The sequence below is a fragment of the Falco naumanni genome, chromosome 10, assembly GCF_017639655.2.
Source record: "Falco naumanni isolate bFalNau1 chromosome 10, bFalNau1.pat, whole genome shotgun sequence".
Classification (NCBI taxonomy): domain Eukaryota; kingdom Metazoa; phylum Chordata; class Aves; order Falconiformes; family Falconidae; genus Falco; species Falco naumanni.
The window spans coordinates 35261761-35273493 of record NC_054063.1 but is presented as its reverse complement, the minus strand read 5'-3'; the positions used below and the strand labels follow the sequence as shown (position 1 = coordinate 35273493).

At 44.4% G+C, this 11733-nt stretch overlaps 1 protein-coding gene across 1 annotated transcript; it reads left to right on the top strand.

Moving 5' to 3' along the window:
* Window positions 1-287: 287 nt before the first annotated feature.
* LOC121094717 (ER degradation-enhancing alpha-mannosidase-like protein 2) lies at window positions 288-8589 on the top strand. Its single transcript, XM_040608706.1, has 11 exons — window positions 288-412; window positions 490-600; window positions 671-710; window positions 1104-1209; window positions 2255-2380; window positions 3072-3283; window positions 4461-4602; window positions 4902-5026; window positions 5761-5905; window positions 6965-7086; window positions 7943-8589. The coding sequence occupies exons 1-11, from the start codon at window positions 306-308 to the stop codon at window positions 8432-8434; spliced, it is 1728 nt and encodes a 575-aa protein (XP_040464640.1). The 5' UTR covers window positions 288-305; the 3' UTR covers window positions 8435-8589.
* Window positions 8590-11733: the final 3144 nt, after the last annotated feature.

Below are 11733 nucleotides of genomic sequence, written 5' to 3'. Positions count from 1 at the left end.
ATCCCTGCGACAGGGAGTTACAGCCCCTGGTGAAGTAACGCAGGCACCTCACTCTTCGGTGTGTGGGGTAACTGCGGTTCTATCGCCAGCCCTAGCGGTAAGTTCCTCAACAAGCGCCTCACAGGGCCAAGCAGCGGGAGGACGCCCGCAGCCCGCAGCCCGCCACTCGGCTGAGCCCCCCACGGCCCCGAGCGCCCCGGACACAGGCGCCCAGCACGAGGCACTTCCGGCGCGGGGCACGTACGTCAGCCGCCGCTGCCGCTCCCATTGGCTGGCGGCGGGGCGGGGCGGGGCGGGCGGCAGCCATGCTGCGCTCGCTCGGCTGCTGGCTGTGTCTGTGGGCGCTGCGGCTCCCGGCACCGCCGGCAGGCACCGGCGCGGCCGCCCGGGAGCTGGACGTCGCTTCCTACCGGTGAGTGTGGGGCCGGGCGGTGGGGCTGAGTCGTGACGTGGGGACCCAGCCGGACCGGGCCTGTGCTTGTGCCTCAGGGAGCGGGTGCGCGCCATGTTCTACCATGCCTACGAGCACTACCTGGAGAGCGCCTTCCCCTACGACGAGCTGCGGCCGCTGACCTGTGACGGGCAGGACACCTGGGGCAGGTAGGGACGGGGCGTCGGGCCCGGGGGCCTCGCTGCGGGGCGCCCCTCACCTCGCTTCTCTCCTCCGCAGCTTCTCCCTGACGCTGATCGACGCCCTGGACACGCTGCTGGTGAGTGCGAGCGGCCGCCCGCCCCCGGCTCGGCCCTGCCCGTGCCCGCGGCCCGGCCCTCCGCCCGCTCGGGGCCGCCGGCAGCCGCCCTCGCACCCGCCCGTTACGCGGTAGCGATGGAAAGTCAGTCAGTAATCGACCACGGAGCTTTTGCGTTTGCCTTGGCTCCAGCCCTGGGAGGCAGGTGCCAGAGCTCCCAGCCCTGGTACCTTCTGACACTGGCAAACGTTTTGAAATGAAGCAGAACTGTCAGCTGCTTTTTTTTTAGTTCTATTTGTAATTAGTGATTTCACAAAGTAGTGAAACAAAACTAGAATTAGCCCTTAACACTGAATTGCACCTTTATTTTCCCATGACCTCTGAGCCTTCTTTGTTGTCCTGCTCTCCGTGCAGATCTTGGGAAATGTGTCTGAGTTTCAGCGAGTGGTCAATGTGCTGCAGGAGGGGGTGGATTTTGACATTGATGTCAATGCATCTGTCTTTGAAACTAACATTCGAGGTGAGGTGGGTTCTTTCTATGGTGTTTATGCTGAATATCCACTGTACAAGTCTCTGAACTGTACACAGAGGTAACATGAGTTAGTGAACAGAGTGAATTCGTAATGCAGTGTAACAGGACACGTAAACAAAAAGAAAAATCCCAAATAAGTTTCACTTCCTTTTTGTCTTTGCACATTGCCTTTTTGCTTCACGCCCCAATGCAAACAGAAATATACGTGGCAGTTCCAATATTCTGTTGCCATGTTGTGAGATTTGGAGTAAACATCTTTTCCACTGGAAAAGTACAAATTACGTACTGTCTTTTTTTACATACTGTTTTGGAATAGTGATTAATTCTTTGGCTTTAGTGTCATGAAGTGAAACTTGCCTTTTTTGTTCTTTGAAAATCACAAAGGCCTTGGGAATCTTGTACCCGATTGAGTGTCTAACTGCCTTAGTGCCATCCAAGTAAAAGACACTGCCAGGGAACAAAACCGTTAGTTATGCTTTTTTGTTTCTCCTGTCAAATACTGCTGAGCCAATTTTTGCAGTGGTGTCATTTCTCTGTGTTTGTGCTTGTTATGTGACAGTAGACAAGGCTGTGTAAAGGGCTAATAGCTCCCTGCTTCTGTCATTTGCACTGAAACTCTTGGCTCGGACCTAGACGTTTTTTCACCAAGGAATTTAACGAGGTACACTGTATTACTTCACACAAACGTAGTTTTAAGCTGTCTAGAAGAAATGACAGAATTCCTCTCATAGAGTTCGTGTTCATTGTGCTGTTAGCTCTCTGATTGTCTGCAGGGCAGTGCAGGTGTAGTAGGGCAAGTAGGATCTGATGCTTCTAAAATAAGGCAAGAAAGATATCGGCCACCCACTGCAAACAGGCAAGAAGAAACAAATCACTCTTCTTTTGTGGTGTATTGAATTAGGCCATTAAGGATGAATCACCTCAGTTTTCTTCCCCATAAACATTGCCTCTGCATCATTGTAAATATAACCAATACCAAGATTTCGTTCCCCTGCCACGTTCTTTAATGGGATTCTTATTGGGCACCTTCCAGTGGTGGGTGGTCTCCTCTCTGCTCACTTGCTATCGAAGAAGGCTGGTGTTGAAGTAGAAGTGGGCTGGCCCTGCTCTGGACCTCTCCTGAGGATGGCAGAGGAAGCAGCTCGCAAACTCCTGCCAGGTGAGAACTTGTCTGGTTTTGTGTTACTGTGCTGTAATTCACGAGGTGACTGGTGTGTTTGAAGACAGCACTGCTTGATGTGTAAACTCGTAAGAGTCCTCCATTCCCTGAGCTCAAAGCAAGTTTAGCATGTGTGGAAAACGTTGTAAAGTGCGTGATGCCAGCTGTATACATGCATGCCAATTGTTGTGTGCGTTTAACAACTCAGTTTGTTGCTTGTTGAGGGAAAATTATTTAATATAAATAACAAAGGGTCTGAAACAGCAGCTTGTAAAAACAAGAAAGTTCAGCCTTATCTTCCCCTGCTGCGGGGATGTGTGCCCAGTACCATGGCACTGTTCTCTTATGTGCTGTGCACCCTGGGCTACCCCTGAGTAATCACAGGTTCAGCATTTGCCCTTTGCTGTCCAGTGTGGTTAGTTCCATTTTTACTATGCTGCTTGTGCTGTTAAAACAAAGTAGGCATGCAGCCTGCTGCTGTGGGCAAAGTGGAAGAGATCTGCAGTACCTTCCCAGGACTGTGTGTAGCTTGAGGTACCCTCTCTGCCCCTCCCAAAATCACGCTCTACTTCTCGTTATGTTCTTTGCAGTTACTGGAATTGCTCCAGTCCTGCTTCTTGCCTGTGTGCAGTGGAATGTGAGGCACATGTAACAGTGAACACTCACATGAACCAAACCCACTGTGTTTCAGCTTTTCAGACCCCAACTGGGATGCCATATGGAACAGTGAACTTGCTGCATGGAGTAAACCCTGGGGAGACTCCTGTTACCTGTACTGCTGGAATTGGTACATTCATAGTGGAATTTGCTACTTTAAGCCACCTTACTGGTGACCCTGTGTTTGAGGATGTTGCCAGGAAGGCTTTGAAGGCACTGTGGAAAAATCGCTCAGATATTGGGCTGGTGAGTGAAGAATGGACTTTGAATTTGCTGGCCTCCTTTTTATATAGTTTTGTGGATGCAATTCTAAGTGAAAAAAAACATAAACAGAGAGGAGAGAGAACTAGATAAATAGCCACAGTGCTAATAACTGGGCTGAAGTCGCGTGTTTGACATTGTTCCTGAGCACCTGCAGCATCCACATCTCTGCTTTAGTGGCGTAACCCAACATTACGCCATTGTTCTGTTCCATAACAGATGTGGTTGGGAGACAAATGCTTCCTACTGGGTATGGCAGTTTTTGTAACAGCAGCTGTAACAGATTAAATAAAGTCTGTGTTATGCCTGGTGGGACAATGGCCTACGGAAGAGAATAAGAGTGTGGCGAGTGTACCAAGATACTACCAGTCTCTACAGATTCGGTGTTTCAGGAGTATACAGAGCTAGAAGTGTTATCTCTGTGTTCGGTTTCTCCTGGTCGATATTTCTTCAGTTAATTTCTACTGCTGCTTTTTGAACCCATTTGAATCCTAGTGTTGCCTATGTGAAGGGGAACGGATTTGTTCATATGCTGTATGAGAAAAATTTTGTTTTGTTTACTTTGGAATCTGTTTATATTTGGTTTATACCCTAATCCTTCTTCAGGAAAGAAACTGAATAGCCTGGTGGTTTTCATCTTTGCTAAGCAAGTCAGGATTGTTTAGTTGATTCTCCCATCAGCTCGGTCTGTTTCTAGGCTGACAAGTTTGAGGTTTGAAGGATCTGTTTAAATAGTAGCATGCCAGCTTTCATGCCTTTGACATTGTGGCCTCCATCTCTGTATCTGTACCTTCTCATCCTTCTCTAATCTCTTGTCAGATTGGAATTAGGACCAGACACATCATGTTGAAATCGTGCATTTTTACAGTAGCATAATGGTGCTTTGTTTTCACCAGTGCAAATCTTTTATATTGGAAGCATAAAATCCCAGAGTTATGTTTTTTGCCGTTTGTACTTCTCTAATACTGATAAAAGTGTCTTGTAACGGAGAAAATGCTAGTTGGAATGGCCAATGGGAATCTGTGAAATGGATGGTCTGAAAAAAGGTCAAGGGTTTCTTGTGTGGTGGTGGTGGTGTGAGGATTTTTTTTTAATTCTTGTTCAGTAGATAAACTTTATTTCCACTTCAACTCCCTCTCTCTTCCTCCCTCGCTTCTTCCAGGTTGGTAACCACATTGATGTGATAACTGCCAAGTGGGTGGCCCAAGATGCTGGCATTGGGGCAGGAGTGGACTCCTACTTTGAATACCTTGTTAAAGGAGCCATTCTCCTGCAGGACAAGGAGCTGATGTCCATGTTTCTAGGTGAGCAGGTTTTTTTTCTGTGTGAAGGGGCCCAGGAATGCCTTCTTGACTGCACCTGTAAAAACTTGGCATGTAGGACTATGGAAGGAGATGATGAAGAATGTAATCGGGTACATTCAAGACTGTTCCTGAAGCCTTTGTTGTAATACTTTCAAACAGTCTGTGATAACAAAGAGTTACCAAAGCGAGCATCCTGATAAGTCATTCATTTGACATGGCTGAAGTGAAAAAGGGGCTTCTCTCATTCTTAAAAAAAGATTTTTTTTGTTGGATTACCTACCATCTATGTTTCTTTATAGAATATAACAAAGCTATCAAAAATTACACAAAGTTTGATGACTGGTATCTCTGGGTTCAGATGTACAAAGGAACAGTGTCCATGCCTGTTTTTCAGTCCCTGGAGGCCTACTGGCCAGGCCTACAGGTAAGAGCTGTCATACCAGTAGCATATGGTGATTTTGTTCATCTGTCTTAGGTTGGTCTTTGATATAAAAGTTAGGAATATAACTCTCTGTGCTGGTTTAAAAGTTTATTGCGATCTCTGGTGAAATCTACAGTAGTTTCAGCCTGTAGAAAAGCAGATGTTGACTTTATCTATGGTCTATTAAAAGAAGTCTCCCATTGAGCGTGATGGGAGGGCAGTTTTGTTGTAGCACACTCTACTGATGGTGGTCTCAACATCCAGATGGGAATGTATCCAGATGGGAATGTAAGGAAAAAGAAAATTACACCTCTTTTTCCTTCAACCTCATAAATGCTTTTATTTGTGTGAATACTGTCCCATTGAGAGGTTGCTTTCTCATCAGTCCTTTACATTTGGTCTGGGTCTTTATCCCCACTAAAATAGACTGGATGCTGTGATTGACTAAAAGAAACTGACTGAAGAAATGCAACTTTCTGTTAACGTGAAGTTTTGATTTTTAGTTATTTCAGGTGTGTGTAATGTGATCCAACGGAAGAACAGCATCTGTCTCCTCTTTAGTCTTACCTATTCTTAAGGCATCATGCCCAAGTATTAGTTACACCACTCGGACCTGCTTGAACAACCCATTTCTGTCACAATCTCTTACTTTGACTAGAGTAGTGTTATTGCATCAATTCCTGTGTAGTTTCTTCTCCAGCCAGATGTTGCTATGGTAATTGTTTCCTCTCTCTCAGAGCCTAATTGGGGATGTAGATAATGCCATGCGAACCTTCCTCAACTATTACACTGTCTGGAAGCAGTTTGGTGGGCTGCCTGAGTTGTACAACATTCCCCAGGGCTATACAGTGGACAAGAGAGAAGGATATCCACTCAGGCCGGGTAAGCAGAAGTGAAATAGAAAGGAACATGGACTCCTGCTTTTGCTCTGGTGGTAAGATCACGTCAGCAACACCTGCCTTCCAAAAATCATCCCCAGTTTTGCTTTGAATTAATTCCTGCATGCGTTTTACCAGTGATTTCTACAGTCAAAGCTATGTGTTTTGCCTTCTTCCATTCACAAAAGCAGGGCTACCTTTTAAAGGAAGCAACCCATAGTGTTACTATATAAAGGTGGCCTGTTAATGAATTGGGTGCACAGTGTAGGATTTGACATGTTTAAGGCTTAGACTGTCTGACATGGGATGTTTTTAAGTCATGTGAAATGTTGATGTGACTGCTTGTGTCCTTTAGGTTTAGGAATTGAAAGTGAGTATGAATAGACCATTCTAGCTCTGCTGAGTTCCTGAAATAAACTGATTCTAGTTGCACTAGTAAAGCTCAACATAAAAGAGGGGTTATGTGTTGTCTGTGGTACTGCAATGAAATGAGCTGTCTTTTTTTTTTTTTTTTTTTCACAACTCTGACCAAAAAAAAAAAAAAAGAGAATTAACTTTAAAATTTATTATATCATCCAAAAAGACCTGTTTCTTTACTGAGTAAACACAGCACAGTGCATATGTTGTCTATATAGAGTTATTTCCATAGTGTTTGGTTTTGTAGTGTTTTAGGTACCCATGTTTCAGGGGATTACAGTATTTAAAACCTGGGGTTTGGGTGTTGAATTTCTTGTTTGTAATCCTTTCTAGAAGCATCTTTATTTTCTTCCTTTGACAATTGGGGTGTGGTTTTTTTTCTTGCTTTTTCTCTCTTGCTCTCCTCCCTGAAGGTAGGATGGGTGCATTATTCACTCTTACCTGAGCTGATGCAATCTGGCTAGTGAGTTTTTGTAGCACATCCTTAGTAAAAGTATCTGCACTTTTGAGCCAGAGGAAATACAAAGCAAGTTAGGCTGTTTATCTGATCATCCTACTTTAAAATTTATTCAAGGAGTATCTCATCTTGCCTGTGTCCATGGTTTGGTAATCTTTATGCTTGCAAATGTTTGGGGTTTTTTTGCAGAGCTGATTGAGAGTGCAATGTATCTGTACCGTGCTACAAGAGATCCCACGCTCTTAGAACTGGGAAGAGATGCAGTGGAGTCAATAGAGAAGATCAGCAAGGTGGACTGTGGATTTGCAACTGTAAGTGCTAAATCAACAGCTCGGTTGGCTAAATGGCTGCTAAAAAACATCTTTTAGAAAGTGTTCTCATGAATGATCTTTTGCCATTTAGCCAATTAATCACTTTTGTTGAAACATGACTTTTTTCAGACAAACCCCTTGTGTTTCTCTGTGAAGCTGATCTGGTGACTGCAGGTTATGTTTCTGGTAGTAACTTTCCTTACAGCCTGAACAGTGGGCCAAATTCTGTCATGGGCTGTTGCACCAGAGCCCAGAACATGGGAGAGCATCACAAGCTTCTCCTGCCTCCTGTACCTTGGTAGCTAATAGGTGTTTCACCTCAGCAGGAAGGCTCATATATAGGCTTTGTATCTGCCAGTTGTGTGATTATGCTTTCCCACTATGCCTTGAAAATCCAGCCAAACACAGGAGAAATGCAATGAGTGATTTCTCCAGAATCATTTAATAAAAGATTTCAAACATACTGTCACGCTCTATTTTACAAGAAACTCCTTATAAACATTGGTAATTAGGCCTTGTGATTTGAAAAGTAGGTAAAAGCCTTATGATTTTATCTTATTTTTTTTTTAGTGGGGGAAATGATGGGAGGTTTCTCACTTTTAACCTCCTTGCCCAGATAGGAAGTACCTTTCTCTGATAGTTAGTTTCCTGCTCCTTATTATAGGACTGTGCTAATTCCAAACATCTGGAACCTTGTTGATGTATTTGCATACAAGTGTTTAAAATGCAGGGTGAATTGGTGCCTCACTGTCCTGTTAAACTGAAATGAATTGCAAGCTGGTTTTACTTTTCCCACTAAGTTCATAACCTACTGATTTTGATACAACAGTAACCCACTGTATTTCTTCTCCTGTAGATCAAAGACTTGAGAGATCACAGACTGGATAATCGCATGGAATCCTTCTTTTTGGCTGAAACAGTGAAATACTTGTACCTGCTGTTTGACCCAGACAACTTCATTCACAATGATGGATCGGTCTTTGATGTGGTGATTACACCATACGGGGAATGCGTCTTGAATGCTGGAGGATACATCTTCAACACTGAAGCTCATCCTATAGACCCTGCTGCACTGCACTGCTGTAGAAAGCGTAAGGAAGAGCAGTGGGAGGTAGAAGACTTGATGCGGGAATTTTACTCAATGAAGAAAAACAAGAAATTCACTTTAAAGAGAGCTTCGGACCATGGTGAAGGGGAAAGTGCAAAAGACCCTGAAGATGCCTCTTTGGAGAAGGGTGTAGAGAAAAGAAACTCTAGGAAAAGCTCACACTCCCTTCTGAGTTGCCCCAGTCAATCTTTTAACTCTAAGCTTGCAGTACTGGGACAGGTCTTCCTAGATAACACCTGACTCTCTTCATCATGGCTTTAAATTATTGAATTTAATTCAGACTCTAGGAATATATTTTTATAGTTTCATAATGGAAAGTGTCATACCTCACAATGTGAATTGTATTATGAAGTGAAACAGCTTCCTATTAAATTCTGCTACTGCTTGTTCATAAACTGTGATTCAGATATCGGCTGTTAATGCTGTCAAGTTGTTAGTCTCAGACCAATTGGTTGCTTCAAAAGGAAACAGGTGTTCAGAAAAAGTCTACAGGTTAGAGGTATCTTGTTTATTTCATTGTGAGTTTGTTTTGAAGTTTTACAGGCTTATGCAGAGTCCACAGCTTGCTTTGTTCTATAAAAATGAGCCTGAACGGTTCCCCGTCATAAGGGGAAGAGCAGGGATTACTAGCTGTAACTTCACTTCTGAGCCTAAGTCTTCTCTGTGATGTGCTCCACCTGGTATCTTTGGCCTCTTTATGAGCTGTCCCTGGGAGATTGATGACCAGTCAAGAAAACCTGTTGATTTTGAGGTGGAGGCTCAGATTTGTAGGTCTAGCATGTCTGTTGAATGTGAAGGATGGCATGGGGGAGCAGAGCACTTGCAACATAGAAAAACACTCAGTTCCTCTGTATGTAGGATCGGTGTGGGTCAGTACCACCTGCCTGGAACCCATTCACTAAAGATCCAGGTAATGTCATCTGCAAACCGAGGTGGAGCGTGACCTAGCAAAGATTCAATTTACTCTGCAGTAGAGCTAGCTTCTTACAGAATCTAACGTGCTTTTCCTATGAAGTTTTCCCATTTCCTTCCTCTTTCAAACTTCCCTTTGTGCCTCACTTGTGTAACTGCATCAGCCACCTCAGTCAGTGCAGTTGGCCTCCGGGTGGACCAGCTGAGCTGTATGTGTAGCATGCATAAGGGTAGGATGGGAGGGGACTTGTTTCAGACTGAAGTGCAACTCTCCCTTGGGGTGCGAGGCAGCTGAACAGACATTCATAAGCAGCTCCTTGCAGCAGGCAGTGAGAGTGCTCCTTGTGAGCCTCTAATGGAGAGTAAACTGCATTTCTGTCTGTCTTAACAGGTGAAAGGCATGAAACCTCCCGGTGTTCAGCTGACTCAACAAATCCAAACCTTTAAGGGTGTTATTAGTGTCTTTTTGACAGGTGTATGCAATGATCAGAGAGAGATCTGTAGTGTTACAAAAAATTTTCCTTTCTGAAAACAAAAAGGGTGGAGGGCAGAAGAGTGGTGGACTTCCATCAAGCCTGCTGGAAAGTGAGGAGCCTGGAACAAGCACAGACAGACAAGCTATAGTCATTTGAGTGGGTTAGAGATACAGCATCAATAAATCCATGTGGCTAGTGAAGCACTTATATACAACAGCATCAATGCCAGTCTTTGCTAGTGTGGGGTTGCTTTGAGAAACTATCGGGTTTGCCTGTTATCTGTATTAGTTTTATAAAGTTACATAAAATCTGCACGCCTACCCTTCAGGATGGAAATCCTGTTGCAGTTGTGAGTAAACTGCAGTAAAAGACGCAGCTTTGGACGGACTGACTTATCAGAAGGTTTGGTAACCTGTACAGGCCCTGCTAGCTCTGTACTTCTCCTTTCCAGCTCTGCACTTCTCCTTTCCTTCGAGCAGGTGGGACAGCTGCTGTGGTAGAAATACTGCATTGAAACAACTTGCAGGGGAGGTACCGAGAGAGGAGCACCCTAAAACTGAGGCATTGTTAGACAACATGGAGCTCTCGTTAGTGGCTCCTTGTAACCAAAAGGTTATCTTTTTCTTTTCCAGCTCTTCATACCTCACACGGTATTCATTGTATAATGTGTGGAACAACAAAATGCAGGCCTTCTGGGATGGTTTCACTCAGTGCTCGGTCCTGATTCTCTCTCAGTACTGCTCCACTCATGAAAAAGAGGAAAACAAAGGATTTGCTGGATAGGCTGCAGGTTACCAACACAGTGGAGCTCTGCTAACCATGGCATTCTGGTACCCTCACCTAAGAGGCTCCAGTAGCAGAACCAAGGGGTAATAGCCTTAGGACCTAAGATCTTAGCTCAGCACAGCTGGAGCTGAAAGAAAGCTACTGTTCTACTGTAAGTAATTAGATGGATCTCAATTAGTGCTATGGGATGGATGAGTCAGAATAACACAAGACAGCCTTAATTTTGGTTTGTTACAGAATTTGAGAGTGACTACCGTCTTACTAAGATTTTCTCGTAACAAAAAGAATTGTGATGTGATTTCTTAGGATCTTGTCTTTTCTTTAAATGGAAAACTATTACTTGGCCTAGCTGTAGGGGGGAAGAGAGCATGCTTGAGCCTTGGTGATGTGCAAACAAGCTGTTTTATTTCATAGGCAATGTGATCTCTATAGGGGATGGCAGGATGAAATCGTTAGTGGCTGCTTGTCTCACTAGACATGAGATTCCATTCCCTGTACATATAATGTAAGAGGTTCTGCTGTTAGTGGGAACTTGATGGATTCAAAATTACTATCACAAATCAGCTAGGAAAAAAAAAAAAGCTAAAACTTGTGGTTTCCTGCTGCCTTTCCTCCCAGGAGCCTCACAATGAAGGGCACCTGTGGGAAGAAACGGCAGGTCTATTCTGGCGTATTCCAGCTGGAGGGAGAGCTACAATCGAGCAATATGGTGAGCACTCAGTCATGTTAGCAGAATGTAGAGAAGTTTTGTCAGGAATCCAAAAGGAGATGTGTGTGAAACACGGATGGGTAGTGGCAATTTTGGATGGCTTCCAAATGAGGCAGGTCAGTGCTGAAAAGGTCCCACCTAGTGCATACTTGTGGCATCTGTCAAAGGCTGGAAGGAAACCATGGAGTTTGGTTGTTTCTGTGCTGTCTTTCACCACTCAAAGTTTAGCATTTGCTGTTGATGCCATACTTGTAATTGTGGTTGGTTTGGTATTTTTTTCCCCCTCCACTCTAAGCAGCCTGCAAAGCCCAAAACTTAAAGCCAAATTTTCTGAGGTATTTCTGAAGTAATTGTTTGAATTTGGAGAGGCTGTAGGTTGATGAAGTCAGACAAACATCTTGTGAAAGACTATTTTAATGGAGCTAACAAAGAAGGTAGAACAAAAAGAGGCAGACCTTCACACGGATTGCTGGCAAATGGCAAAAATCCCAGAAAGCAAGAGGGGCGCAGGGGAAGCCCTAGGAAAGGGGACAGAGAGCAGCCTTTTGTATCTGAGGCAGGGTGGGTGTGCAAGTGAAAGGACTGCCACATTTGTGTTTCTTCAATTGCAGTGCCTGGTGGCTTTCTGTGAACACAATTTATCTGAACAGCAAGTC

What these genes read in the sequence shown, in the direction of transcription:
- LOC121094717 (XM_040608706.1), top strand. Translation starts at nt 306, where the DNA reads ATGCTGCGCTCGCTCGGCTGCTGGCTGTGTCTGTGGGCGCTGCGGCTC. An exon ending in CCTACTGGCCAGGCCTACAG is followed by an intron (nt 5,027 to 5,760) that starts GTAAGAGCTGTC and finishes CCTCTCTCTCAG; the next exon opens with AGCCTAATTGGGGATGTAGA. An exon ending in TGGACTGTGGATTTGCAACT is followed by an intron (nt 7,087 to 7,942) that starts GTAAGTGCTAAA and finishes CTTCTCCTGTAG; the next exon opens with ATCAAAGACTTGAGAGATCA.